Source organism: Tauraco erythrolophus, chromosome 30 (assembly GCF_009769465.1).
Source record: "Tauraco erythrolophus isolate bTauEry1 chromosome 30, bTauEry1.pri, whole genome shotgun sequence".
Taxonomy (NCBI): domain Eukaryota; kingdom Metazoa; phylum Chordata; class Aves; order Musophagiformes; family Musophagidae; genus Tauraco; species Tauraco erythrolophus.
In genome coordinates this window covers 1,486,715-1,513,847 of record NC_141494.1, presented here as the reverse complement: position 1 = coordinate 1,513,847, position 27,133 = coordinate 1,486,715, and the positions used below count along the sequence as shown (strand labels likewise).

At 70.2% G+C, this 27,133-nt stretch overlaps 4 protein-coding genes across 6 annotated transcripts; 3 read left to right on the top strand and 1 right to left on the bottom strand.

The window, feature by feature from the left end:
- The first annotated feature begins 630 nt into the window (after positions 1–630).
- On the top strand, positions 631–8,408 carry THBS3 (thrombospondin 3). Of its 2 annotated transcripts, none has more exons than XM_086628444.1 (23): positions 631–727; positions 1,844–2,050; positions 2,220–2,476; positions 2,582–2,684; positions 2,941–2,967; positions 3,286–3,368; positions 3,467–3,518; positions 3,603–3,751; positions 3,938–4,078; positions 4,239–4,316; positions 4,407–4,559; positions 4,687–4,797; positions 4,927–5,034; positions 5,271–5,430; positions 5,519–5,637; positions 5,793–5,845; positions 6,026–6,219; positions 6,295–6,473; positions 6,589–6,637; positions 6,814–7,010; positions 7,086–7,258; positions 7,988–8,127; positions 8,350–8,408. In XM_086628444.1, exons 1-23 carry the CDS (start codon positions 631–633, stop codon positions 8,406–8,408), a joined length of 2,889 nt encoding a protein of 962 aa, XP_086484570.1. The 2 variants fall into 2 exon arrangements, with proteins under 2 accessions (XP_086484570.1, XP_086484571.1); XM_086628445.1 differs by having other exon boundaries at positions 6,814–7,014; positions 7,090–7,258.
- Positions 8,409–11,230: 2,822 nt separating this feature from the next.
- Positions 11,231–14,949, top strand: MUC1 (mucin 1, cell surface associated). Its single transcript, XM_086628282.1, has 7 exons — positions 11,231–11,273; positions 12,132–12,838; positions 13,033–13,106; positions 13,217–13,359; positions 13,630–13,745; positions 13,862–14,008; positions 14,875–14,949. Exons 1-7 carry the CDS (start codon positions 11,231–11,233, stop codon positions 14,947–14,949), a joined length of 1,305 nt encoding a protein of 434 aa, XP_086484408.1.
- A 3,433-nt stretch (positions 14,950–18,382) lies between these two features.
- On the bottom strand, positions 18,383–24,375 carry TRIM46 (tripartite motif containing 46). 2 transcript variants are annotated; one of them, XM_086628388.1, is made up of 10 exons: positions 24,263–24,375; positions 22,637–22,932; positions 22,180–22,523; positions 21,923–22,066; positions 21,710–21,805; positions 21,363–21,616; positions 21,145–21,266; positions 19,292–19,591; positions 18,897–19,194; positions 18,383–18,758 (listed from the first exon to the last, which is right to left on the bottom strand). In XM_086628388.1, the coding sequence occupies exons 2-10, from the start codon at positions 22,884–22,886 to the stop codon at positions 18,383–18,385; spliced, it is 2,184 nt and encodes a 727-aa protein (XP_086484514.1). In that variant the 5' UTR covers positions 22,887–22,932; positions 24,263–24,375. The 2 variants fall into 2 exon arrangements, with proteins under 2 accessions (XP_086484514.1, XP_086484515.1); XM_086628389.1 differs by having other exon boundaries at positions 22,637–22,892; positions 24,313–24,375.
- Positions 24,376–24,946: 571 nt separating this feature from the next.
- On the top strand, positions 24,947–26,144 carry KRTCAP2 (keratinocyte associated protein 2). The gene is made up of 5 exons (XM_086628396.1): positions 24,947–24,986; positions 25,185–25,339; positions 25,412–25,475; positions 25,673–25,739; positions 25,937–26,144. The coding sequence occupies exons 1-5, from the start codon at positions 24,983–24,985 to the stop codon at positions 26,055–26,057; spliced, it is 411 nt and encodes a 136-aa protein (XP_086484522.1). The 5' UTR covers positions 24,947–24,982; the 3' UTR covers positions 26,058–26,144.
- The last annotated feature ends 989 nt before the right edge of the window (positions 26,145–27,133 follow it).

Genomic DNA, 27,133 nt, shown 5'->3' with positions numbered 1-27,133 from the left:
GCCCGGGACGGAGGGGAAGGAGCTCCCGGGATGAGCTCATTGTGTTACTGCGGCGCTTGGGCCGGGTCCCGGTGCTGATTTATGCCGCTGAGCGCTCTCCAGGCGGGCTGGCTCCGCTCGCTGCTCTCCCGTACGGGGAGCACCGCCCGTCCCGGGGGCTCCGCCTGCCTGGGAAGCACCGCCCGCCCCGGCACCGCGGGACACCCCTGGCAAAGCAGCCCCGCACCGTTCCCGCGCGCCCGGCGGCGGCCCCCGGCTCTCCCGGGCTGGGATGCTCCGGCGCTGCTGGGGCGGCTCCGGCTCGCAGGAAGGCGGCCCCAGACTGCCTGACCTCCCGGTGAACCGGCGCCTGCCACACTCAATTTCTGTGAGCGGGAGCTGCGCCAGGGCCGGGCAACGCCGGGGCGGCCGGTGGGTCGCCCGCAGCCCCGGTGCGCCGCGTCCCGCCCCGCTCCTCTCTGCCGGTGGGGCTGCGGCCGGGCCGCCGCGGCCGAGCGCCCGCCGGGGTCCCCGGGATGCGCGCCCGTGATTGACGGCTCTTTGTTTCCTCCTCGCCGGCAGCGCCGGCCCCTCCCCGCCCGCGCCACCCCGCCCCGCCGCGCTCCGCTCCGCACCGGCGGTACCGGCGGCATGGGGGCACCGGCGGCCGCGGGGGGCCCGGCGCTCGGCGCGCTCCTGGCGCTGCTCCTGCTGGGCGCCGCCGGCGCGGCTCGGCACGGGCTGCAAGGTAAGGCTGCTGCCGGGCCCCGGGGCGGCCCCGACGGGGCGAGGCGGACGGGACGCCCGGCCCGCTGCCAGCCGGGAGCCGGCGGCTGGAGCCCTCCTGGCCCCGCTGCCGCCAGCCGGGGACCTCGGTCCCGCTCCCCGGCCCGGGGCCGCTGACAGCGGCTCTGCTCGCCCTGGGAGGTCTGGCAGCTGGGCTGCGGGCAGCGGGGCACAGAGGGACATTCATCTCCGGAGGTCGGGGCGGCCGCGGGCACCCTCCGGGACCGGCTCTGCCCGGGACCCGCCGGGGGCAGCTCGGGGCAGGGAGCCGCCGGCCCCACCTGGACGCCGGTCCCGATGCCGGCTCGGGGCGGCGGGAGGGCTGCGATCGCGCCGCGTGGGTCAGCGGGGGCTCCCGGGTCCGCGGTGCGCGGCTGGCGCTTGCCCCGGCTCCGAAGCTCCTCCCGGTCTGCCCGGTGCCGCTGCACTGAGCAGGCGAGCAGCTGCGCGGCGGCGGGACCGGGCTCTCCGTGCTTCCCCGGAGCGCCCCGGGCCGGTGCCGAGGGCCGAGCCGTCCCTCCAGGCGCTCACGATCCCGCTGCGCCTTGGCGGGGCGGCCGCGGTGGTTTCTCCGCTCCGTCCGCCGGGGCCGGTCCCGGGACGGGGGAGGGGGACACCTCCGCAGTGCCCCCGCAGCTCCACGCGAGCTGCGTCCCCGCTCCGCGATCCCGCGGGGCCGGACCGGCTCGCCCAGCCCTGCCCGCCCCGGCTGCAGGATGCTCGGGGCTGGCGGGGCTGCAGCCGCCCCCGCGGGGAAGCCCCGGTCGAGGACCAGGGCAGGCTCCGGGCCGGAGACCCCGCGGGGCCGCCGGACCTGCCGGTGGCGGGGGCTCCGCGGGTCCCTCCCGGCGGTGCGACCGCGGCGCTGCCGTTCCTGGAGCGCCACCGCGCGGGGCCGGGGCTGGGCGGAGCCCGGAGCCTCGGGGCTTCCCCGGTTCCCCCCCGGGGCCCGGCGGTCCAGGGACCGCACCGTTCCCCTCGGTCTGGCCGGGCTGCCCCGTGCTGGGCATCTCCGCGCTCCTACGGCCGGAGCTGCGGCTGTCGGTCGGGATGCGACCCCCGTGCTCGTCCCCCGCAGTCATCGACCTGCTGATGGCGAGCGAGGCGCGGCAGATGGCCAGTATCACGCACAAGATCCGGATGGAGCTCCTCACCGTTAACGACGTTTACCTCCTCTCCACCTTCCGCCTGCCCCCCAAGCAGGGGGGGACCCTCTTCGGCCTCTACTCCAAGAAGGACAACACGAGGTGGCTGGAGGTCTCTGTGGTGGGGAAAATCAACAAAGGTGGGTGCTGGCTGCACAGGGACGCGCCTGCCCTGGTCTTGCCATGATGCTCAGAGAGAAATGGGGATCCAGTGAGGTCCCATTTGGGAGAGCAGTGGGGGCCCGTGGGTCCCCAGGGGCTGCCGGTGCTGCGGGGAGAGCTGACGGCCCCTTCCACGCTCCTCCGCAGTCCTGGTTCGCTACCTGCGGGAAGACAACAAGCTGCACTCGGTCAACCTGCAACATGCGCACGTGGCGGACGGGCAGAGCCACACCGTCATCGTGCGCCTGAGCGGGCTGCGCGGGGACATGCTCAGCGTGGAGCTCTACGTCGACTGCAAGCAGGTAGACTCCAGCGTGGGGCTGCCTGAGCTGTCGGAGATCCCCCTGGCAGAGGTGGAGTCCATCGAGGTGCGCACAGGGCAGAAGGCCTACCAGAGGATGCAGGTGAGGACTGGGACCCCCTGGCGGGGGCTGAGACACCCCGTAACACCCACCCTCGGGGACAGACAGAGCCCCCCATGGCTGACTGCATCTCCCCTTGTACATCAGGGGTTTGTGGAGTCGATGAAGCTGATCCTGGGAGGGTCCATGAGCCGCGTTGGAGCCCTGAGCGAGTGCCCTTTCCAAGGAGACGAGTCCATTCACAGCGCAGGTGATGGCACATCCATGCCCCATGCCCCGCAGGGCCGGTGCCGAGGGCTTACGGGGTCACCTGTGGGTGCTACGTGCTGTGGCACGTGGAGGTGGGAGGTGACAGCACGTCACACAGAGGGGTTGCTCCTGCCTCTCCTTGTCCAGCATCCCCACGTGGGTGGGGGCTCCTGCGCTGTGCACGTGCTGAGCGGGAGCAACCGGGTGAGGTGACGCTGGTGGCAGCGGTCACTAACGTCTCGTCTCTCCCCTTGCAGTGACAAGCGTGCTGGCCTCCATCCTGGGTGAGTCCCTGCTCTGCTTCCCCCTTTCCCCGGCGCGAGGGCGATGGCAGCGTTCGGAGCTCTGCAGAGGCAGAGCACCCTCCGCAGCCTCTCCCAGTGCCCCACGTATCTGCAGCGCCCCAGGATGGGATGGATCTGGGGGCATGGGATGTGCTACAGGAGAAGGGGTCCTGTGTGGACCAGGGAGGAGGAGGAGGAAGGGCTGTCAGCTGTCTCATCCTCCCAGTTCAGTGCCAGGGAGCAGAGCAGTCCTCAGCCCATGGCCCTGGGAGGCTGTGTCTGTGCCAGTGCTGACCATGTCCTCTCTGCTCCCGGCAGGCGAGCAGACCAAGGCACTGGTCACACAGCTGACCCTCTTCAATCGGGTCCTGACCGAACTGCGAGAAGACATTAGGGACCAGGTGAGGCGGTGGGGCGGTATCGGCTGTCCCCGGGCTGGGTTTGCCCGGAAGCAGGGTGCCTGCATCCCCCTGACGCTCCGTGCTCTGCCGCCTCACAGGTGAAGGAGATGTCTCTGATCCGCAACACCATCATGGAGTGCCAGGTCTGCGGTGAGTGCTGGCGAGGCTCTGCTCCCACCTCAGTGGGCTGAGGGCCGCCCCCTCTCACCCCCTGCCTGGCCCTCCTTTTCTCAGGCTTCCACGAGCACCGGTCCCGCTGCAACCCCAACCCCTGCTTCAGCGGCGTGGACTGCATGGAGACGTACGAGTACCCCGGGTACCGTTGCGGGCCCTGCCCGCCAGGGCTGGAGGGCAACGGCACGCACTGCGCCGACATCGATGAGGTGGGCATGCTCAGAGGACAACATCTGAGCCCCAGTGCTGCCGGAGCAGTGGGGGCAGACGATGCTTCCCCTCTCCGGATGCATCCTCAGACTGGGAAAGGCCCCATCAGGACGCCCTCGGTGGCCACCCCGACATGCGGGATGCCATGCCCGGGGCTGAAGCCTTTCTCTCTCCCCGTGCTGCAGTGCGCTCATGCCAACCCCTGCTTCCCCGGCTCCAAGTGCATCAACACAGCCCCTGGCTTCCGCTGCGAGCCCTGTCCCCGCGGCTATCGGGGCAACACCGTCTCCGGTGTGGGGGTGGACTATGCCAAGGCCAGTAAGCAGGTGAGTAGTGTGCCACAGGACTCGGCCGGGTACCCATGGGCACTCCGAGCTGCAGGGATGGGTGGAGGATGCTGTGCCCACTGAAGGAGGGCAGCTTTCCTGGGCAGAGCTGCAGGCAGGGAAAGGCTCTGGGTGACGGTTTCTCTGGTGCTGCTCACAGGTTTGCACGGATATCGATGAGTGCAACGATGGGAACAATGGGGGCTGCGACCCCAACTCCATCTGCACCAACACACTGGTGAGCAGAGCTGCCCTGACCCCCTGCCCGCTGCCTGGGGGCCGCTCTGCTCCCCTAATCCTGCCTCTGCCCCCTCTCTCTCTCTCCCAGGGCTCCTACAAGTGTGGTCCCTGCAAGTCAGGCTTTGTGGGGAATCAAACGTCCGGCTGCATCCTGCAGAAGTCCTGCAGCACTCCCACCTCCAACCCCTGCGACATCAACGGCTTCTGCGTCTTCGAGAGGAACGGTGAAATTTCCTGTGCGGTGAGTGGGGGACAGGGGCAGGAGGATGACAGCGAAGCAGGGGGATGCCAGGGGTACGGGCATGGGCAGCAGTTGTCCTGCTATGGCCCTTCCCTGCTTCCCAGCCCCTGATTTCTTCATTCTTCAGTGCAACGTGGGCTGGGCTGGCAACGGCAACGTGTGCGGGCAAGACACGGACCTTGATGGCTACCCGGACGAGCCCCTGCCCTGCATTGACAACAACAAGCACTGCAGGCAGGTGGGTGTCCTGGAGCAGGAGGGTGCATCCCATCCTCGGGCAGGGGGTGCGGGGGCCTGGGGAGCCAGCGGCAGGGCTGCGCTTCACACCTCGTCCCCTCCCCGTCCTTAACGCTGCCTGTGCCTGCAGGACAACTGCCGCCTGACACCGAATTCGGGCCAGGAGGATGCCGACAACGACGGCATCGGGGACCAGTGTGATGATGACGCCGATGGCGATGGCATCAAGAATGTGGAGGTGGCTGTGGTGGGCAAGCGGGATGTGCCTGTGGCTCTGGGGGCTGTGCCAAAGGGTGCTTGGTCCCTTTGGCTTGGTGCTGACGCCCTCAAGATACTTCTCCCGGGGACGAGCAGGCTCTGGGATGGTCTTACTCGACGTGCTGGAGGAGACATCCCCCCACCCCGACCTGCGTGCGGCTGCAGCCTCTTGTGTGCCAGCCACTGCAGCGCGGGCGTCCGTCCTCTTCCCTGCAGGACAACTGCCGGCTCTTCCCCAACAAGGACCAGCAGAACTCGGACACCGACTCCTTCGGGGACGCCTGCGACAACTGCCCCAATGTGCCCAATAACGACCAGCGGGACACAGACAGCAACGGCGAGGGGGACGCTTGTGACAATGACATCGATGGGGACGGTGAGCGGCTCGCGGTGCCGGGGCTGCCCGCGGAGCGGGGCTGCCGTCGCGCCAGGCTGAGGGCATCCACCCAGCACTGTCCTTGCAGGGATTCCCAACATGCTGGATAACTGCCCCAAGGTGCCCAACCCTCTGCAGACGGACCGGGACGAGGATGGCGTTGGGGATGCCTGTGACAGTTGCCCTGAAATGAGCAACCCCACTCAGGTATGGCCGGGGCCAGGAGCGTGGGCTGGGGCAGGGGGTCCGGGGCGTGCAGGACCCTGCCCAGCATCAGGGAGGGGGCGGGGGGTCCTCATGCAGCATGACTGGGGTCTGGCGCCCTGGAGTGTCCGCTGAATTGGGGCTCTGATCTCCTCCAGACAGATATGGACAGCGACCTGGTAGGAGACATCTGCGACACCAATGAGGACAGGTGGGGACCAGGCTGCTGCGGGGTCACCTCCCCATCCCGTCCTGTCCCTGGGGGGGACAGGGCTCCTGGCTAGGGGCTTGGGAGGGGGTACGATGGCGTCTTTGGGGTTGGTGAGGGTGCTGGGATGTGGTGCCGGGCCCCCAGTTTGCGGCACTGCTCCAACCCTGTTCTTGCTCTCAGCGACGGGGACGGGCATCAGGACACCAAGGACAACTGCGCTGAGATCCCCAACAGCTCCCAGCTGGACTCAGACAATGACGGGCTGGGGGATGACTGTGACAATGACGACGACAACGATGGCATCCCTGACTACGTGCCGCCTGGCCCAGACAACTGCCGCCTCATTCCCAACCCCAACCAGAAGGACTCGGACGGTGAGCGTGGGAGGGGGCGAAGGAGGCAGAGCCACCCGGGCTCAACCCGGCCCTGACCGGGGTGCATGTCCCCAGGGAATGGCGTGGGTGACGTGTGTGAGGAAGACTTCGACAATGACACGGTGGTGGACCAGCTGGATGTGTGCCCTGAGAGCGCCGAGGTGACGCTGACCGACTTCCGCGCCTACCAGACCGTCATCCTTGATCCCGAGGGGGATGCCCAGATTGATCCCAACTGGGTCGTCCTCAACCAGGTGTGGGTGCTGCCCCCCGTGTTTCTGGGGCCTGTGCTTCTGGGGTGGGAGCAGAGGGGGACCAGGAGGTCCCCAGGGCTGCGGGGGACGCCCCTCACCCAGCTGATCCCGCCAGGGCATGGAGATTGTGCAGACCATGAACAGTGACCCAGGCTTGGCTGTTGGTAAGAGATGTTCTCCCACTTGCAGACCCCGTGGGGCAGCCCCCCTCCTCCTGTCTGCCTGCGCCAGGGGGCGAGGGCCAGTTCTTTGCCCCGCAGAGGGGTGAAGGGTGGGCTGGAGGGAGCCGGGGTGCCAGGTGCCATGCTGGGGGCTCCTCGCAGCGTTTGCCCGCCTGTAGGTTACACGGCCTTCAATGGGGTGGACTTTGAGGGCACCTTCCATGTCAACACCGTCACCGACGATGACTACGCCGGCTTCATCTTCAGCTACCAGGACAGCGCCAGCTTCTACGTGGTGATGTGGAAGCAAACGGAGCAGACATACTGGCAGGCCACTCCGTTCCGTGCCGTAGCAGAGCCAGGGCTGCAGCTCAAGGTGGGTGCTGGCCACCCTGCAGGCTGGGTCGGGCCACCCTGGCCACGTCCCCCCTGACACCCCGTGCACCCGCAGGCAGTGAAGTCCTCGACGGGCCCTGGGGAGCACCTGCGCAACGCGCTGTGGCACACGGGCCACACGCCTGACCACGTCCGCCTGCTCTGGAAGGACCCACGCAACGTGGGCTGGCGGGACAAGACGTCCTACCGCTGGCAACTGGCCCACAGGCCCCAGGTGGGCTACATCAGGTGAGTGGGGGCCAGCACGGAGCAGGGAGGCATGGAGGCTGCTGGGGTGGGGGCTGCTGTGGCCGTGGTGCAGCAGATGCCAGCTGTTGGGAGGGGGGGTCCAGCTCCAGTGGGGGGTTCAGCCTTGATTGGAACCACACCGGTGGGGGATGGCAGCCATTGGGATGGGGGTCTCCCTCAGTGGGGCCACCCTGGTGGGGACGACGCTGTCCGTCAGGAGGGGGTCCAGCCCAGTGGGGTCCAGCCCCAGCGTGGTCCAGTCCCGAGGGGGGAGGGAAGCGGGTTGTGGGGAGAGGTCCTGCCCCGGTGGGGCCGCGGGCGCGTTTCCCCTTTAAGGATCCCGTCGGGGCGGCCGCAGCGGGGGGGGGCTCCGCGGGCCGGGCCTCGGTCGCCCCGCCGGGCCCCCGCGGCCATTGTCCCGTCGCCATGGCGACCCCGCCGGCCGCCGGCGCCTTTCACATGCAAAGCGCCCGACAAAGGCGGCGGGGCCGGGACGGGGGAGGCGCGGGGGGCTCCAGCCCAGGGGCGGCGGGGGGCCCCGGTGCGGGGATCCGGCCCCGACGGGATGCTCCAGTCGGTGCCTCCATCCCACCCCGGGGTGGGATGCCCCGTCCCCAGCCCAGCGCCCCCAGCCCCGGGTCGGGATGGCCGGCGCTGGTCCCGGTTCGGGTCCCGGTGGTGTCCCGGTCCCCCGCTGACCGGACGGGTCGGATCGTTCCTCCCCCGCAGGGTGCGGCTGTACGAGGGCCCACGGCTGGTGGCCGACTCCGGGGTGATCATCGACACCACCATGCGCGGGGGGCGGCTGGGGGTCTTCTGCTTCTCCCAGGAGAACATCATCTGGTCCAACCTGCAGTACCGCTGCAACGGTGAGCACCGGGCTCCCCCCGCCGCGGGGACACCGGGGCCGCCCCGCCCCGGCCCAGCGACCAGAGCTCGCAGAGCATCTCCTCCCCCGCCCCGCGCGGGAGTCGGTCCGTCGGTCCTGGGCTGGGGGCCTGGGGGGCCCGATGCGGGGCTTTCCCGCTTTACCGGGACTTGGCCCCCGCCGCCGCCTCCTGACGCCCCTCACCCCCGCTCTCGACCCGCAGACACGATCCCCACCGACTTCGAGCCCTTCCGCCGGTTCCTGCTGGAGGGACGCGAGTGAGCGGCCGCGCCCGGCCCGACCCCCCCCGCCCTCCGCCAGCGGCACCCAGGGGCGCTCCGGGCCCCGACGCCCCTCCCGGCCGGGCGCCGCCCCAGGCCCCCCCGCGGACTTTGCACTGCCGGTACCGGCGCGTGCGGCCGGCAGCGGGGTGAGCGGGGCCCCGCGGGTGGCGGGGCCGCCCCCCCCCACCCGCCCTGCCCCGGGCGCTGCTCGCTGCTCCGGTCCCTGCCCGAAGTCTGGCCATAAAGTTTTGAGTGTTTTTCTAGCCTGCGCGCCCGGTTCCTGGGGGGGTCCCGGTGCCCCGAGCCGCCGCTGGCCCCCGCCCCGCGCTCTCGGCTCCGTCCTTCGCCGTCTTCCCGGTGGTCGTCGCGCGAACAGCGGGAGGAAGCCCGGTGCCCGGCCGGCCGCACCGGCGGAGCCCGCGGCGGCGGGAGGCCGGGACGAGTGCAATATTGGAAGGCGAGAGCACAACACTGCACCGCATCCCGTCCCTCCCGCCAGCCCCGGAGGGAGCGGAGCCGCCGCCGCCGCCGCCGCTCGGGCCGCTCCGTGGGAACTGCGCGGCGCGCGCCGAGCCCCGGCGGCAGTGCCCGGTCGCCATGGCGACGGGTGTCCCGGCAACGCGGCGGAATGTGTGCCCCCCCCCCCGCCCCGCCCCGGAGCGCGCGGGGCCGGGACCGGCACCGGCCCGGCCCCCCCCGCCCCGCGGCGGCGACAATAGGCGCGGCGGCCCCGGTCCCCCCCTCTTAAAAGGGCAACGCGGGGCCGCCCCGCCGGTGCCGGTGCCGGTGCCTGGGCGAGCGTTGTCCGCTGCCCGTGCCCGCCCCGCGGCCGCTGCGGGACCGGGGCGGGCGCTGCCCGGGGGGGACCGGGGCATCATGTCGGCGCCGCGGGCACCTGTGCGCGGCCTCGCAGGCGGAATCACCGCTCGGTACCGAGCGCTTCCCGTCCCGGCCGCCCTCCGGGGGGTGCACGGCGGGACGGGACGGGACGGGGCGGGGGTCGTCCCTCCCCTCCCACCCTCGGCGTCCGCGGGGCTCCGGTCCCGTTCCCGCTCCGGTCCCGTTCCCGCTCGGCGGAGCCGGAGCGCGGGGCGAGCGTCGCGCGGGGCCGCGCCCGCCAGGGGGCGCCGCAGCTCGAGTGCTGCCGGCCGGGGCGGGGGCGCGCGTGGGGCGGGGGCGCGCGTGCCCCGGGCCGTGGGGATGCGGCGGCCCGAGACCCTCCGGCCCCGCTCTGCCCTGCGGGCACGCGTGGGTACCGGGTACGGCCGGCGCGGCCGCACGGCCCCGGGGCTGGTGCCCGCGGTTGCTGCCGTGGGCGGGCGGGTGCCGGGGCGTTCCCGGGGGGGGGGACGCGGCTCCGCGTGACCGACCCCCTCCTTTCCCTCGGCTCCCCCACGCAGCGTGTCTTCTGCTAAGAGCGACATTGTAGACCTCAAACCCCGCTTTGGGCAGGCTGGGGGGGCCCGGGGAGGGTTCTCGGGGACACACCGGGAGCTGCATTCCCGGCGCTGAACGGGAACCGGGAGCCGGCGCGGGCGCGAAGAGCGGAGCGTGCCGGGGGCGGGAGGGCGAAGCGAGGCGGGCGAGGGCGGTGGGAGTCGCCATGGCCGTGCCGGAGCCGCCCCTCCCCACGGCTGGGGGGTTTCGGGGGGGGTTTACTCTCGGAACTTGGCTGCCCGTGCCCTGCCCGTGCCTGCCCGTGTTCCCCTTGCCTGGCATCAAGGTTGTGGACCATGTTGGGATCTGGGTGCAGTGGGTCCCATCGCACCCATGCTGACTCCCAGGCCACCCATCCCTGCTCCTGCACGGAGGGTCCTCTCCCCACTGCTCCCTTTTGCACCGGCACTGCAGAACCCCCCCTGGCAGGGCTGGGGTGGCAGCTCAGCTCCGTGGAGGGACAGGCAGGATGCCAGGCTCAGGGCATTCCCCGGGAATTGGGGCCCTCCCTGGGAATCAGGCTCTCCCATAGGGCAGGTGTGGTCCGGCTGTGCCAGGAGCACATGGCACCGGGGAGACATGGGTGGCACCTGGTACCTCTGGGAGCGGAACATCGTCACCTGGTTCGGCACTGGGACATTGGCCTGGGCCGGGGGCCACATCTGGAGTGGGATGGGGGTCTTGTGCTCACTGGGGCCTCGTGCCCAGGGAGGGCCCTGGGATCTGCTGGGAAGGCTACTGGGAGGTACTGGGATTTCGTGGGGCCCTGGGCCCCACCTGCGTAAGCATTTCGGGGGGGTCTCACTGGTGTTTATTTGAGTGTAGGGCGAGGCAGTGGCCGGCTGGTAATGATTAACCGTGGAATGAGCCAGAGAATGAGGCCCCCCCCTCCGAGAAAGGGGCTGGGGGGCTCCATCCACCCCGTGCTCCACACCAGGTCCTGGGGGCTGTGGCTCAGCCCACAGGACTGGGCAGATGCTACCCCCCACCCCTGCCCGGGGATGCCCAGCCGCTGCCCCTTCCCCACGCCCAGCCTGAGGCTGTGTCCACCCGCGGCACGGGGACACTGCCACCGGGGTCCCCCCGAGCCAGGAGAGTGTGGGGGACCCCACCCAGGGGGGATGATGCCACGGGGGCCCCATCAGTGAGGCGGCCCCATCAGCAAGGCGGCACCCCTGTGCCAAGCGGGGCGGATGGACCCCCCCTCTCCGCACCGCTGGCGGGGTGGGGCCTCCACACCTGCTCCAGGTGCTCTATAAAGCTCCGGGCGCTTCCGAGCTGCCAGTTCCTGATCGCCGGATCACAGACCGCGCCGCTGGCTAACGGGAGAGCAGCCGCCGCAGAGCCCCAAGAGACGCCGGGACGCCCCCCGGGACAAAGCCCATGGCACTCACCGCCCTCCTGCTGCTGCTGGTGCTGGGTGCAGGTGAGGGGCTGCCGGGACCTCAAGCCAGTAGGAGCTGTGCTGGGACCCGGGCAAGCAGGGTGGTAAGGGGGCAGGGGGGTGGGAGCGGGGTCCCCTGGGCTGCTTTGGGAGCGGGGACCAGGGGACGCCAGAGCCGGTGGCCCTCAGCACCCCGGCGGCAGGGTCGTGGCCGTCTCTCCTGGTCTGGGCCTGGGGTGCAGCAAAGCCGGGACGTGAGGACCCCGGCATGGCCGTGGCCCCTCTGAGCCGTGGCCGAAAGGATTGGCCAGGGCCGGGCTGTGCCGGGGCCAGCTGGAGCAGGCTGCGCCCGGGGCTCGCAGCCTGGTATGCAGGTGTGTCTCCGTGAGCTGTCCGGACCCCGGGCTCTCCTCCAGTGCTGCCAGCTCCTGCGGCACCCGCTGGGAAACCACCCGGGAGCCGCCCATGCTGGCCAGCAGCCAGGCCATGTGAGTCCAGGGGGGCGCGGGGGGCACCCCACCCTCCCAGCCCAGTGACCTGCAGCAAAGGAGGTTTTATCAGGGCGGGGGATGCCATGCCCAAGCCCCTCAGCATAGCAGGGTCTCCTCAGGAGCAGGGGGGATCTGCAGAGCTGGGCATGGAGCCCATGCCAGCCGTCTGGGTAGCACTGCCCAGACCCTCGGCGGTGCCACGTGTGCCCAGCTCAAGCCCCAGTTGTGGGATCTTCCCAAAGGTCTTGGCCTCGTGTGCAGCGGGAGCTGCTGGTGGCGGGGTCCCGGAGGTCACGGTGCTTCTTGGTGCCTTGTGGTCCCCGGGGGGGTTCCAGCCAAGGAGCTGCGTTGTGCAAAACCTTCCCAAACCAGTGCTGTCCCAGCTGCCAGCTCCCAGTGTTTCCTTCAGGTACGTGTGTCGTTGTCACCACCGAGACCACCACTGAGACCACCGCCACCGCCACAACCACCACAGAGACAACCACCACTGACACCACCACCACAGAGACAACCACCGAGACCACCACCACCCCCACGACGGCTGCTCCGAACACCACGATGTCCGAAAACACGAACGGCAATGGGACCCAAACCTCCATCTTCTCCCACCCCACAGTCTTCCCTGCCACAGGCAACACCACAAACTTCCAGTCCAGCCACAGCCCCACGGGCAACGCCGCAGCCAATGCCACCGCGCTGCCCAGCGCAAACAGCACGGCCATCTCCCCTGCCAACATCACTGAGAACAGCCACCAGTTCACCCCCTTTGGCACCAACAGCAGCTCCGCGTTTCCCACCTTCTCCGCGGGCACTGGCACGGTGATCCCCGTCTCCGGCACCAAAGGCAACGGCAGCAGCAGCTCTCAGGTCACCCCTACGCAGAAAACCTCTGCCACTGCTCAGGGCAGCACAGCTGCCAGGCAGACCCCCACGGCTGTGCGGGGCACCAGCCGTGCTCCCAACCCCAGCAAAGCCCCGGCTCCGCTGCCCACCGCGGTCCAGCTGCTCCTCCGCATCCCGCTGTCCTTCCGCATCCTCAACAGGAGCTTCAACGAGAGCCTCCGCGACCCCACGTCGAAGGAGTACCGGAGCCTGAGCCACACCATCCTGACCATGGTGAGTCTCAGGCCACGGGGCTGCCCTGGGTGGGCAAAGACCCCCCCCGATCCATGCTGGGAAGGAGCTGCCTCCCACCAGGGCTCCCCATGGCTTTACCCGCTGCTTTGGCAGCCCCGGCGAGTCCGGCGAGGGGACAGGAGGGAGGAGGTGTCTGGTGGGGAGGTGGGCATCACCCCCGTGCTTTGTTCCAGTTCGAGTATGTCTATGGGTGCACGAGCTGCACGCGCACACGGACCTACAAGGGATGCAGCGAGCTCCAGTTCAGGTGAGTGGGCCGGCGGCTCCGACTGTCTCCGGAGGTCGGCGTGTCCCGGCTGGGCCTGAGCCCCTCGCGGGGGCAGCGATGCGGGTGCTAACGCCTCCTCTCGCGGGCAGCCAAGGCTCGGTGGCGGTCCAGTCCACCCTCGTCTTCGGGCACGGCAATGACACCGTCGCCAGCACCGCCGCTGAGCAGCAGCTGAGGAACAGCCTGGACCAGAACGGCTTCATCATGGACCTGCAGCTGGCCAGCATCCAGAGTGAGCCGGAGCTCCGGGCTGGGGGCGCGGGAGGGGACAGAGCCCTGCGGGGTGTTTTGGGGGGGGCTCCACAAGTGCTGCCCCATCCCGGCTGGGGCAGGGGGGCTCTGTGGCGGTGGGACGGGTTCAGGGCTTGTAGCTGGCAGAGCCGCTGCAGTTTCCCGGTACCCGTGGAGGGCTCATCCCCTCATGCCCCATCCTGGGGGTGTCTCGGGGCTGTTTGTCCTGGCCACCCCTGGCGCCCCAGACACGGCTCCCATCTTCTTTCAGGCGCTGTGGGGGTGACGTCCCCGGCAGCGGTGTCTGCGGTCCCGGGTTGGGCCATTGCTCTGCTGGTCCTGGTCTGCGTCCTGCTGCTGCTGAGCATCCTCACCTGCCTTCTGCTGGTGGGTCCCCCATCCCCACCCCTGCCCTCACCTGCCATCTGCTGGTGGGTCCCCCGTCCCCATCCCCACGCCATCACACTCCTGACCCCTTCCCTCTCCCCTCCACCCCACCCCAGACCACCTGCACGTGCCGCCGGAAAAGCCGAGGGAAGCTGGACCTGTTCAGCACGAAGGACTCCTACCACCCCATGGCTGAGTACCCCCCGTACCAGAGCCACGGGCGCTACGTGTCACCCAACACCAAACCCAATCCCTATAGCCAGGTGAGAGCCAGGTGCCACCGTCCCCGTGCCCAGTGCCCCCACTGCCACAGTGCTGGGGGGATGCAGGGGAAGGCACTTTTCGGTGCAGCCAAGTCGTTGGGCAGGTCCCTTGACCGCCGGGTTAATGGCTAACGGAGCCGGTGGGGCAGGGGACGTGCCCTGGGAGCTGGGCGCATGCCGGTGCCCTCCTGCCCGGGAGGTGAGCCTAACTTTCACGCCTGGATGGAGCGGTGGTGCTGGGCGCGCGGCCGGCGCTGGCAAACCCTGCCCGGCTCCAGGGAGCTCCCCGCGACCTTGGGTGGCTGCCTGGGGGTGGGCACAGGGCTGGAAGGGTGGGCAAGCCTCCCAGCCGGACCCTTGCATCCACTGGAGTCGGGGCATTCGTCTGCCCTGGATGGGGCGCAGGGGTGGCGGGGGACTGCTCCCTGGGTCCTGCACCCCGTATCCCGCACCAGGCACCCGCGCACGCGGAGGACGCAGCTCCCCCCGGCCGGCGGCTCGTCCGGACCAGCACCCTCCGTGCCGGTGCCGCGGGTGGGGGCCGCGTCCAGGCGCTGGGCTCCGTGCGAGCGCTCGCCCTGTTCAAACACCAGGGGCCTGGGTCAATATTTACCTTCGCTCTCGCCGGGCGGCCTTATCGTGCGGGAGGAGACGCGCTCGGCGGGGGCCACCTCCGCTTCCTCCTGCACCCGGGGGGCTCGGCGTGCTCGGGGCGGAAGGCTATGGGTGCCAGCGGTGCTGCCCACCACCCAGGGGGGATGCTTTTTTTGGCTGACCGTGGTGAGGGTGTGGGGGTTTTCCCGCTGCTCTCGGGTGGGGGCTGAGGAGGGGGCTCTGATGCCCACCTCTTCCCGCTGTCTCCGCAGGTGGCCGGCAGCAACAGCGTGGGGTCTGGCACCTTCACCTACACCAACCCCGCCGCCACTTCCGACAACCTCTGAGGGGGATGCGCTGGGACGGAGGGCGGCCGCCGAGGGGAGGGGGCGACCACGGCCCCCCGGTCCTGGGGGAGCAGCACCGGCCACGGACGTGTCCCCCCCAGTGCTGCTTGGCCCCTTGCCACAGGCAGCGGGAGCTGGATGGCTCTGGAGCAGCTGGATTCGTGCACATGACAGAACTGGACGAACAAAGATTCGGGGTGGGAGGGAGCTGAACCCCCCAGCCCCCGCGCTCGCTTGGCTTTGCAACTCTGCTCCATGCCGTGGGTGGGGGGGGGTCCGGGCTCATGCACCCCCTCTGCGCTGACCCCCGGGGATTCAATCGCTGGTTTTTGTGGTGTTATTTTATATCGATATATGTCTGGGGGGTCAGCGCCGGGCTCGGCTCAGCGGGGGGTGCCGGGGTGCTGGGGTCCGCCGCCGCCGCGGTGTATTTATGGCATTTCACAATAAAAGGATGGGTGCAGTCGGGCGCTGTGTCCCGTGGGGCTGCGGGGGTCCCGGCACACCGCGATGGTGTGGGGGCTTCCCCGGTGCACCGGGTGCCTTCCCAGGGGAGCGAGTCCCCTTCTGGCTCTGTGGCCGGTGGGACATTGCCGGTGTGGCCGTTGCCTGCAACGGTGCCCCCGGCTCGGGGGGCTGCTCTCATTTCTTGGGATTGGTGCTGGGGATGTTTCTCACTTGCTGGCACGGGCAGTGCCCCTGGCCCCTGCATCCCCTGGGTGTGACCGTGTCCTGCCGGGATGCCATCCCTCTCGCTCACATCCCACCCGCTCGTCCCGCACTCTCAGTGTTTCCCTCTCGTGAGCAAACGCGGCTCATTCGACGCAGCCGGTTGTGCCGTGGCTGCACAAGTGGCACGTGAAGGTGACGCCGGGGCCATAAAGCTGCGGGGCGAGTGCTGTCAAAGCTGTACATGCAGCGCCAGCGCACGTGGCGGTGTCCCTCTCCTCACCCTGGTCTGGACTTGGGATCCTCCAAACTGTGGGTGAGCCCCAAAATGCCTTCTGGGGGCCATGCCAAGGGGCAGTGTGGTGGCCCCGGCAGTGTGATGGCCCCGGCAGCACCAGGGACCAAAGCAGGACCTGGTGTGCCCGACATGGAGCCGTGTGCCAGGCTGTGCCAGGGCAGAAGCCTTGGGATGGCCATGCCCTGAAGGGGGAGGGGGGGGTGCAGCCCCCTGGCACTCTCGGTTTGGGCTGGGCCCGCGCTGGGGGCTGAGAGGGTTTTGGCAATCAGTGAAAAGCCAGAAAAACAAGGAAATAAACCTTCCCCCAATAAATCCCGTGTGAGCTCAGGCGCAGGGCCAGCGGCTTTGCTGGGAAACAGCCCCGGGACCGGCCCGGCAGCATCCAGCTGGTGGGTGCCACGGCTGCAGCACGTGGGCTCTGGGTGGGGGTCACGGCCACGCTGGGTGCCCACGGATGCTGGTGTGCTGGGGAGCACCTGGGCAGTGCTGGGGTGCAGGCAAGGGGCTGGAGGGGGCTCTGGGGTGGGGGGGGCATCCCAGTGAGAGGGGGGTGACGTGAGCCCCCAGACTGGTGGGGCGGGGGGGGGCGGGGTGGGGGTGGGGGGATGGTCTCTGCTGCTTTTGCTTTTCCATGGGTGTTGCTGAGAGCCAGTTATGTGCCCCATGGGGTGCGGGGCAGGGTGCTGCCGTATGGGGCGGGGCAGGGCTGTGTGTGCCCCCCCCAGCCCTGGGCAGGGCCCTCAGGAATCGAAACAGGTGCCTGGGCTGTGCCCTACAAAGAGCCGCCTGTTCGCCTGGAGCCCGGCCCGGCCCCTGCGGCCCCACCGGCACTGAGCAAAGGGGGCTGGTGCCCCCCGGGACTGGTGCCAGCCCTAGGGGGAGGGCCCAGACCCACACGTGGCTCCTCCACCTGCCACACTGCCCTCTGGGATCCCGTGGGATGCGGGTGCCCAGGTGGGGGATCCAGCCCCCCATTACCCACCCCAAGAGCATGCCCCAGCACCCAGCAGCCCCCTTGGGACCCCCCACTAATGCTCCAGGGGTTTTCCCTCGGTCCCTGGCTCAGGGGTGGCAGCGGCCACGTGGCCGGGCAGCCCATGGGCAGGAACCGGACACGTCAGCAGTGCCCGTGCCCTGGGCAGGATTGGCCCCTGCTGGCCACGGCCCGAAGGACCGGCTCAGTGCCACGGCCGCGCCAATGGGTGCTGCACCCTGGGGTGTGGGCACCCCGCACCTCTCCAGCCACAGGGCAGCTCCGGGGGAATCTGGCATTGCAGTTTATTGTAGGAAACCATGAAAATACAGCAATTGTGACAGAACTCAAGAGAAACTACAGCAGCTCGGACGGATCCCGGCGTGGGAACGCCGGTGTGGGCCCCTGCGGTGGACGGCAACCCCGCGCGGCTCCTGCTGGCCCCAGCCCACCCCAGCTGCGTGCAGTTTGGCACCGAGCAGTGTAATAGGGACCAAACGTGTCCCTGGAGAGCACGTGCGGGCAGCAAACAGGCCGGTGCCCTGTGCAGGCAGGGGCACAGGCAGGGCTGGCCAAGCGCTCGGATCTCCTGGGGACGCAGCAGAGCTGCCAGTGGCCACAGGGGAGAGCGGGGACGCCCAGGACCCCCAGCTCGGCAACGACCCAGGGGCAGCTGTGCCCATCCACGGTGGCTCTGCCCATCCACGATGGCTGTGCCCATCCACGGTGGCTATGCCCGGCCGTGGGGGCTGTGCCCGGCCACAGTGGCTGTGCATGGCCATGGTGGCTGAGCCTGGCCATGGTGGCTGTGCCCGGCCGCGGTGGCTGTGCCCGGCCGCGGTGGTTGTGACCGGCCACGGTGGCTGAGCCTGGCCACGGTGGCTGTGCCCGGCCGCGGTGGTTGTGCCCGGCCACGGTGGCTGAGCCTGGCCACGGTGGCTGTGCCCGGCCGTGGTGGCTGTGCCCGGCCGCTGCACTGCAGCCAGATGAGCCGCATTGAAAATAAGCCAGTTTTTAAAAAAGTCTTCACACCTTGTTCCAGCCCGGCCTCCCCCCACTGCCCTCTCTCCCCAAGCCCAGCTGCCTCCCCCACCCCAGTCAGCACCCGGCCTCTCCCCCTCCCCACCATCACCCCCACCATCACCTGCTGCCCCCCTCCCCGTGCAGCCCCACGTCCCACTCTCACCCACCCCTCCCTGGTCCATCTCTAGGGCTGACCCTCTGCCAGGACCTGGCATGTACCCTCTGCCCAGCTGTGCCCGCAGCCTTGGGCCGAGCTGGGGAAAGAGGGAGGCGGATGGGGAGAGGAGGGGATGGCAGAGCTGTCCCCGTCCCTTCCCACCCCATGAAACAAACGCCTGGCCTGCTCCCAGCCGGCGGCGGGGCTGGGGCTGCCCTTGCCGTGCTCTGCTCCCCGCTCGCCCGCATGCCCCCCCAGGCCCTGGGCAACCACAGAACACAGCCGGCGCACACGTGGGGAGCACAGGCACGGCTCAGTCCAGCTTGGCGAAGCCGCCGATGGTCACTTTACGCTCCTGCTTGTTGGCCACCAGCTCCTGCAGATGCAGGGCACCCCCTCCGATGAAGCAGAAGGCAGGGCAGACCGGCCCCGAGCAGTCCACGCCGCACTCCCAGAGCTCGCGGAAGGAGACAGCGTCGTAGAAGCTCACCTTGCCCTGCTCGTAGTCCAGGCAGATGCCGATGCGCGGGGGCAAGGGCACGGTGCAGCCGTTGGGGTCGCGAGAGGTGAGCGCTGACCCGTGCGACAGCAAGATCTTGCCCATGCCAATGGTGAGGAAGGCATAGGGCGGGGGGGCCTCCACCGTCGTGTCCTCCGCCCCGCTGTCGTGGCCGCTGTCGGGGTCATACCTGTGGCAAGGGGACGGGTGAGTCCTGGCACGGATGTGCGAAGGACAGACAGGAGCTCACCCTCTGCACCCCAGAGCTCCCAGCAGGAATGAGCAGAGGACCCCTCCCCGTGCCCACTGGGCCCCCAGCCCTGCTCACCTGGGGCTCACCACGTCCTGCGGCACCTGGAACCACTCCTGCAGCTTGCTCTCCAGCCCCACGCCCACCTTGACCAGGTAGGAGCTGGGGTCCACGCAGCAGGCCCAGTAGCTCTTGCCCTGCGTGACGGCCACGTCGCCGATGACCAGGTCGATGGAGAGGTGGCAGCTGGTCATCAGGCGCTCGGCGGCGAAGAGCATGGGGATGCCAGGGACGCTGCGCACGGCGCGCTGGTCCTTGCTGATGGCCAGCCGGTCCCGGTTGAAGCCCCAGCGGTTGTCCAGGAAGAAGTTGAGGACTGGAGGGAGGAGGAGAGAAGAGGAAGGTGGGTGAGAAGGACGGCGCAACTGGAGAGGTGCTCCGAATCGGTGCCCCCGGCCCCTGGCACGCCTCACCTGGGGCGGGTGGCGTGTGCAGGTAAATGTCCTCGCTGTACTCGCCGAAACCCGCCTTGTTGCAGCCCTTCACCCGGAGCACGTAGACGCTGTCGGTGTCCAGGTACTCCACGAGGGCGCTGGTGCCGCGCACCTCCTCGCGCCGCTGCCACAGCTTCAGCCCCTTGGCCTTGGCGTCCGTCTTGCGGTACTCCACCGTGTAGTGCCAGGCGGGCGGCGAGTGCTGCGGCAGCCGCCAGCACAGGAAGATCTGGTCGTAGGCGTAGGTGCGCTGCGTGTCGATGACGGGAGCCTCGGGTGCTGCGGGGAGAGGCACCGGCGGGCATCAGGCAGCATCCCCCCCCCCGGCAGGCGGGGAGGCGGCCAGACGCAGGGAAGGGGCATTCCGGACGGACGCACGGACGCACAACCAGCAGGAGTCTAAGGGGAATCTGACTGCGGAGACCGTGTGTAGGCACCGGAGGAGAGCGAGAGTCGGGGAGACAGAGGAGCTCGCTGCTGTGGGGCTCCAGGGACCAGACAGGCTGAGTGCAAGTCGGGGAGGGAGGAGAGAGAGAGAGAAAGAGAGAGGATGGAGGCAGCAGGAGAGGAGGAGGAGGGGAGATGGGGATGGCGGGGTGGTGTGAAGGTGCTGGCGGCATAGTGGGAGTGGGGAAGCCAGGTGGGAAGGAGGGGCAGAGAGATGAGGGGAGAGGGGGCAGAAGTAGGGCAAGGAGGGGGACGGAGATGGGGTGAGGAAGGGGACGGAGGTGGAGTGAGGAGGGGGACGGAGGTGGGGCAAGGAAGGAGATGGAGATGGGGCGAGGAAGGGGACGGAAATGGGGTGAGGAAGGGGACGGAAATGGGGTGAGGAAGGGGACGGAAATGGGGTGAGGAAGGGCGCAAAGATGGGGCGAGGAGGGGGATGGATATGGGGCGAGGAGGGGGATGGATATGGGGCGAGGAGGGGGATGGATATGGGGCGAGGAAGGGGATGAAAGTGGGGTGAGGAGGGGGACGAAGGTGGGGTGAGGAGCAGGACGGAGATGGGGCGAGGAGGGGGATGGAGATGGGGCGAGGAAGGGGACGGAGATGAGGCGAGGAAGGGGACGGAGATGGGGCGAGGAAGGGGATGGAGGTGGAGTGAGGAGGAGGATGGATATGGGGCGAGGAGGGGGACGGAGATGGGGCAAGGAGGGGGACGGAGATGGGGCAAGGAGGGGGACGGAGATGGGGTGAGGAGGGGGACAGAGATGGGGCGAGGAGCGGGATGGAGATGGGGTGAGGAGCGGGATGGAGGGTAGGAGGAGGAAGGGCAGCAGGTGGAGCGGGCAGGCCGGGGATGGAGGATGGCTGCGGAGTGGGGCTGGGGCGGGAGCGGGCGGGAGGGATGGGACAGAGAGAGCGGGCGGCTCTGGGCAGGGATGTGACTTGCCTCAGGTACTTCGGTGACGAACTCGCAGCGGCCGCAGCCTATAAACAAAGAGAGGTAGAAGCAGTCTGAAACGTGTCGGCAGCGGCTCCGGCAGGGCCACGCGGCTCCTGCCCGGCAGCGGGGCAGCCTCTGCTCCGTACTCACCCTCCGGCACTCCTGCTGCCCTTACCTGGCACCGCGGCCCTGCCTGTCCTGCCCCTTGGCCCGGCCGCCCTGGCACAGGGCAGGGGCAGGGATCACTTGGGGGGCTGCTGGGGTGGGGGCCATCCCTGACGGGGAAGGTGGGGGGGGACGGGCAGATCCGCGAGCGCCTGCCCCAGTGCAGCCCACCGCAGCCATGGCCGGGCTCCGGCTCTGAGGCGGGCAGGGAGCCGCTCTGCCCGCGGGGGCTGCACCTCCGCTCGGGGCACAGCCGGTGCCCGGGTCCTGCTGCCGTTACCTCGGATGAAGGCCAGGTCGGTGAGCAGCTTCAGCTCCCTGCTGACGTCCAGCTGGAAGTGGCTGAAGGAGGCTGTGGCCGCAGGACGGAAGCTCTGCAGCGAGTCGGTGGCCCTGAGGATCCTGCGGCACGGGAGAGCAGGGACGTCAGGGTGGTGCGCGGTGGCCACCTCAAGCTCCAGGGTCCCCTGGTTCCCCTGGCACCCCCACGCCTGGTACCTGTTGTGCAGCTGCTTGGCAGCCTGGACGAAGCAGGGGTGGTCAGTCTCCTTCAGCACCTCCTGGGCGTAACCCACCATGCCCGAGTTCTCCAGCATGGCCTGGTGCTCCTGGATCTGGCAGTGCAGGCTGGCCAGCCGCTCCTGCTGGCACTCCTCGATGGCCTGCAGCAGGGTGGCCCGCTTCTCCTCCAGCATGGCACACAGCCCCTGGATCAGCTGCGACACCTCCTCCTTGGCCTGCGAGCCGTTCACCTGCCGAGCGCGGCAGGGTCAGCGTGCCGCCTGGCAGCGCCACCCCCTAACCTGAGGACAGCGCAAGGGCAGGTGGGCACCTTCCGCCCTCACCTCCGTGTGCTTCACTGTCTCCTCCAGCTCGGCAATCTGGGTCTGCACCGTGTCCTGGCTGCTCAGGATGTAGGCGAGGCTCTTCGTCAGCTTCTCCTGCAGGGAAGGAGGTGAGGTGAGGTGCCGGCGAGCCCCGCGTCCCCGACCCGCGCACCCCATCTGTGCCAGGGCTCCACTGGTGCCCCCGATTCCTCGCCCCAAGCGCGCCCTTACCCTAAGCGCCTGGTAGGCGCTGAGCACCGGGGTGATCTTGTGGCTGGTGTGAGTACGGCGCACGCGGCAGAGCTGGCACACCAGCCGCTGGCAGGTCTTGCAGTAGTGGGTCACCTCCTCCTTGTGCTCCGGGCACATCAGCCCCTGTGCGGGCACAGCAGGGGAGCTCAGCGGGGGCTCCACGCCTGCCCCCACCCAGGGTCCTCCCCATCCCCAGCACCCGCAAGACCCCGCGCGGGGAAGGGCGAGCACCCTACCTTGGGGCGGAAGGTGAGGGTGGGGGGCGTGGGCTCGTGCTGGGCTTTCTGGGTGCCCCAGGGGTGGTAGAGCTTGAAGCACTCGTTGCAGAAGCTGGACTTGCACTCGGTGCAGCCCTTGGTGGCCTCCAGCTGCGGGGGTTTGCAGAACTGGCACATGATGGCGGCGCTGATGTTGATGGTCTGGCGGTAGCGCTCCACCACCCGCTCCAGCGTCAGGTTGCGGAAGAGGCTGCCCAGACCCCGCTCGCCCAGGTCCACGTCCCGCTGGCAAGCCGGGCAGGGGAAGCTGACAGTTTGGGGGTGCACAGTGCCCCGCTTGCGCCCCGGGTAAGTACCGAAGCCTGCAGGAGGGAGGTGGGGAGGGCATCAGGTGGGGCTCGGCGCCCCAGAACCGCTTGGTCGTGCTGCCGGGCAGCCCGCTGGGCACCCTGCCCATCCCCTCCAGCCATCTCACCTGACTTGAGAAGGCGGTCGAGGCGGTCGGGTTTGGGGACGGCGCGGCGGCCCAGGCGGGGGCTGCGGGTGGCGGGGGTGGCAGCGGGCGAGGAGGGCTCGGAGGTGGGGTCACAGCAGAGGTAGCCGTGCTGGAGCAGCACCTCGCTGGCGCAGACGTGGCAGACATTGTGGGCGCAGGGCAGGGCCAGCGGCTGCTTGTACATCTCCTTGCACACCGGGCACACCAGCTCCCGCTCCATGTTCTTCATGCTGGTCTGGGGAGAGAGCAGGGAGCGTCATCCGCCATGGACGGGACTGGGGACCAGGGCCAGGATCGGGGACTGGGACTGGATCAGGGCAGGGACCAGCACCAGGATCAGGATTAGGGCTGTGACTAGGATGGGGCTGGGGCTGGCACCAGGGCTGGGACTGGGACTGGCACTAGGATCAGAGCCAAGACCAGCACCAAAGCCAGGATCAGGCCTGGAACCAGCACCAGGGCCAGGATCAGGACCAGCACCAGGATGGGGACTGGGGCTGGCACCAGGGCCAGGATCAGAACTGTCATTGAGACCAAAGCCAGGACCAGCATGAAGTCAGGATCAAGCCTGCAACCAGCACCAGGGTGGGGACTAGGGCTGGGATTGGGTTGGGGACTGGGGCTGGCACCGGGGCTGGGACTGGGACTGGCATTGGGATCAGAGCCAGGAGAAGCACCAGGGCCAGGACCAGGACCAGCACCAGGATGGGGACTGGGGCTGGCACCAGGGCTAGGATCAGGACCAGCACTGGGACCAGCATCAGGAAAAGCACCAAAGCCAGGATCAGGCCTGGGACCAGCACCAGGGCCCAGAATCAGGGCCAGCACCAGGATGGGGACTGGGGCTGGCACCAGGGCCAGGATCAGGACCAGCACTGGGACCAGCATCAGGAAAAGCACCAAAGCCAGGATCAGCACTGGGACCAGCACCAGGGCCAGGATCAGGGCCAGCACCAGGATGGGGACCAGGGCTGGGACTGGGATGGGGACTGGGGCTGGCACCAGGGCCAGGATCTGGACCAGCACTGGGACAAGCACCAGGATGGGGACTAGGGCTGGCACCAGGGCCAGGATCAGAACTGTCATTGAGACCAAAGCCAGGACCAGCATGAAGTCAGGATCAAGCCTGCGACCAGCACCAGGGTGGGGACTAGGGCTGGGATTGGGTTGGGGACTGGGGCTGGCACCGGGCCTGGGATTGGGACTGGCATTGGGATCAGAGCCAGGAGAAGCACCAGGGCCAGGACCAGGACCAGGACCGGCACCAGGATGGGGACCAGGGATGGGACTGGGCTGGGGACTGGGGCTGGCACCAGGGCCAGGATGGGCACCACGATCGGGTGCAGGTCGGGGCCCGGCCCGGCTCCCCACGGCTGTGCGGGCAGCTCCCGGTGCTCCCGGCCCCCGCGGTGACACAGTGCGGGGGAGGCCGGTGCCGGCCTGCCCCGGTGATCGCCGCCCGGCGGCTCGGGGCGCGTGTCCGAGGCCTCGCCGCGGCCTGCCCGGCCCTCAAGGGCACCCCCGCCATCCCGCCCGCCCCCGCCATCGGGCCTCGCCGCGTTGCCATGGCGACGCCGGTCCCGGAGGAGCCCGGCCCGGCCCGGCCGCCCCACGGTGCCCCCCCCGCCGCCGCCGCCGCCGCCACCGCTGCTCACGCTGATGCGGACGAGCGCGTCCATGATGGAGGTGAAGGTCTGCAGGTCCTCGCCCTCGGCCATGGCTCCGCGCCCGCTCCCGGCGCCGGTCCCCGCGGCGGCGGCGGCAGCAGCGGCGGCCGCGGACGCCCCGGTCTGTTGCAGGGAGCGGCGGAGCCGGGGGGAGGGCGGGGGGCGGCGGCGCGCATGCTCGGCGGGACCCGCCCCGGTGGCGGCGGTGGGGGGGCGGCGGCGGGCGGAGGCGGCGGGGGGCGGCACCGGGAGGCTCCCCCCGCGCCCCCGGGCACCCCCCGCCGGGGCCGTGCAGATGGCAGCGCGGCTCGGGAAGCGGCGCCCAGGGCGGACCCCGGGCGGGCTGAGCAGGGCTCGAGGAGAGGGGCCGCGGCCGGTACCGGGGGGGCGGGGAGGGGGGTGCGGGGGGGGGGGGGTTCGCCCGCTGCGCTTCTCCCCGCCGCCGGGGGGCGCGCGCGCCGGCGGGGCCTGCAGCGCCGCGCCCGGCCGCCAGGGGGCGCCTGAGCCCGCCGGAGCGCCGCGCCCGCGGGGAGGGGCGGAGTTGCCCGCGCATGCGCACTGCATCCCTCGCCCCCGCGCCTGATGCCGTGTCGCTCCCCGCGGGGCCGCAGTGCGCCTGCGCAGAGCGGCGGCACCGGGGGCGACGCCGCGGGGCACCATGGGTAACGGGCACAGGTGTCGGGGCGCGGGGCGGCCGAGGCGCGCCGGGGGGGGCGGGCGGGGGCCCGGGGGGGCGCGGGGCGGGCCGGGGTCTGGCCGAGGCCGGCCCGGGGCCGCAGCGCTGCCGGCCAGGTCGCGGCCTCGGCTCCGCGGCGGCCCCCGGTCCCGGCGGCCTCGCTGAGGCGGCGGCGTGGCCTCAGCCGTAGGCACGGGCACCTCCCTGGCGCTCTCGTCGCTGCTGTCGCTGCTGCTCTTCGCCGGCATGCAGATGTACAGCCGGCAGCTGGCCTCCACCGAGTGGCTGACCATCCAGGGCGGGCTGCTGGGCTCCGCGCTCTTCGTCTGCTCCCTCACCGTATCCTTTGGGGCCGCGGGGAGCGGGGCGGGGGTCACGGCGCCCCGTTCTGGCCCTTAACCCACCGGCCAGGCCTTCAACAACCTGGAGAACCTCGTCTTCGGCAAGGGCTTCCAGGCCAAGATCTTCCCGGAGAGTGAGTGCTGCGGCGGGGAGCAGGGGGGGCGCGCCGTCGTGCGAAGGCGCCAGGTGCCAGCCGGGAGGACCCAAGGGTGCCAGCCCTGCCCTGGAGGAAGGGCCCACCCTGGTGGTTCCCCCGAGCTTTTCTGACGCTGAGGGTGGGTTTGTCCTGTGGGTTTGTCTTTTACCTCTCCGTTTTTTTTTCCCTTACAGTCCTCATCTGCCTCTTACTGGCTCTCTTTGCCTCCGGCCTCATTCACCGAGTCTGCGTGACCACCTGGTGAGTCCGGAGCCTGGGCAGCAGCTGCCGTGCCGCTGTGGCTGCTGCTGGGACCCTGACAGCTTGTGCTTGCCGTTGGGACGGGCACTGGGCAGGGCCAGAGTTAGGCACAGGAGCGAAGAGGAAGGTGTCAGTTCAGCCCTGGCGTGTTCCTGCCTGCCAGTGGCCGAGCAGCCTCTTCCCTTCTTTCCTCCCAGCCTCATCTTCTCCATGATCGGTCTCTACTACATCAACAAGATCTCCTCCACTCTCTACCAGTCCGCAGCACCCGTCACTGCTCCTGCCAAAGCCGTTGGCAAAGGCAGGAAGAGGAACTGACGTCCTGCCGCCCCTTCCCCGGGGCAGCCCTGTCCCCTCCGGGCTGGACCGGGGCTCCCCGCCGCCCAATAAAGCCATTTTGTTACAGCCTCGTGTCTGCAGCTGCCGTGACTTTGGCTCCTCCGCCCGCTCTCAGCCCGGTTTCTTGGCGCTGCCGTGTGCCAGCATGGCTGAGAAGGGTCCCGCTGGCTCGTGCGGGCTGCCGCGGTGCCTGGGGTGGGTTCTCCACCTCGCCAGTACCCAGGGAGGCGCAGCGCGGGCTGGTGGAGCACAGCCCGGCCAGGGAGGCAGCTGCCGACCCTGCTGCGGCCTCGCCAGGAAAATGTGCTGACGGTGTCTCGTTTGCCCGGGCCTGCATGGGAGGAAAATCCCAGCGGAGCTGGGCAGGCGCTGGTGCTGCAGCGGCTCGGCGCGGCCCGAGGGAGCTGGCAGCGGGACGCACCAGCAGCGGGACGCACCGCCATCAGGGCTCCGGTGCGTGACGGGGCGGGTGACATTCTGTCCCCAGCTGCCGCCAAGCCCCTGCACTGGTGCGCTGGCGCTTAGCGAGGGCGCAATGGCACGTCCGTGCCCTCCCCGCGACGGGCAGCGGCAGCCCCGGGGGTGGCCCCGGGTGCCCCCCCGCGCCGTGGGACGGCAGCCCGGGCCCGCTCCCACGCCGGCCCGCTGCCCCCCGCCGCGGCCGGACGCGGAGGAAGCCAGATGCTTCCTGCGGCACCGGGAACGGGGCCGGGGGGGGGGGGGGGTGTCCCGCCGCGTCCCGTTGCGCATGCGCTCTGCGCCGTGGCGCGCCTGCGCACTACAGCTCCCGGGGGCTCCCCGCGCTGCCGTGACGTCATCACTGCGACGGGGGAGCGCGGGCGCTGCGCCCGGGAGCGGTGCAGGTACCGGTACCGGTACCGGCAGCCGGGGGCGCTGCCCCAGGGCCCGGGGCGGGCCGGGTCCCGGCGGCGGCTGGCGGCGGGCCGGAGGGGTGCGGGGTCGGAGGGGGCCGGGCCGGGCCCCGTTCGGGAGGGCGCCGAGCCCGGCCCGGTTGGGGCGGCGGGGGGTCGGTGCGCGGCGCGGGGCGGCCCCGG

Excerpts from the sequence above, each read along its gene's own strand:
- THBS3 (XM_086628444.1), top strand. The coding sequence starts at position 631 with ATGGGGGCACCGGCGGCCGCGGGGGGCCCGGCGCTCGGCGCGCTCCTG. Across the intron at positions 4,079-4,238 it reads ATGCCAAGGCCAGTAAGCAG|GTTTGCACGGATATCGATGA; the intron begins GTGAGTAGTGTG and ends TGCTGCTCACAG. Across the intron at positions 5,035-5,270 it reads ATGGCATCAAGAATGTGGAG|GACAACTGCCGGCTCTTCCC; the intron begins GTGGCTGTGGTG and ends TCTTCCCTGCAG.
- MUC1 (XM_086628282.1), top strand. The coding sequence starts at position 11,231 with ATGGCACTCACCGCCCTCCTGCTGCTGCTGGTGCTGGGTGCAG. Across the intron at positions 11,274-12,131 it reads GCTGCTGGTGCTGGGTGCAG|GTACGTGTGTCGTTGTCACC; the intron begins GTGAGGGGCTGC and ends TGTTTCCTTCAG. Across the intron at positions 14,009-14,874 it reads AACCCAATCCCTATAGCCAG|GTGGCCGGCAGCAACAGCGT; the intron begins GTGAGAGCCAGG and ends CTGTCTCCGCAG.
- TRIM46 (XM_086628389.1), bottom strand. The coding sequence starts at position 24,375 with ATGGCCGAGGGCGAGGACCTGCAGACCTTCACCTCCATCATGGACGCG. Across the intron at positions 21,617-21,709 it reads AGACAGTGAAGCACACGGAG|GTGAACGGCTCGCAGGCCAA; the intron begins GTGAGGGCGGAA and ends CGCGCTCGGCAG. Across the intron at positions 21,267-21,362 it reads GCCAAGCAGCTGCACAACAG|GATCCTCAGGGCCACCGACT; the intron begins GTACCAGGCGTG and ends CCCGTGCCGCAG.
- KRTCAP2 (XM_086628396.1), top strand. Across the intron at positions 25,340-25,411 it reads TCTTCGTCTGCTCCCTCACC|GCCTTCAACAACCTGGAGAA; the intron begins GTATCCTTTGGG and ends CCCACCGGCCAG. Across the intron at positions 25,740-25,936 it reads CGAGTCTGCGTGACCACCTG|CCTCATCTTCTCCATGATCG; the intron begins GTGAGTCCGGAG and ends CTTTCCTCCCAG.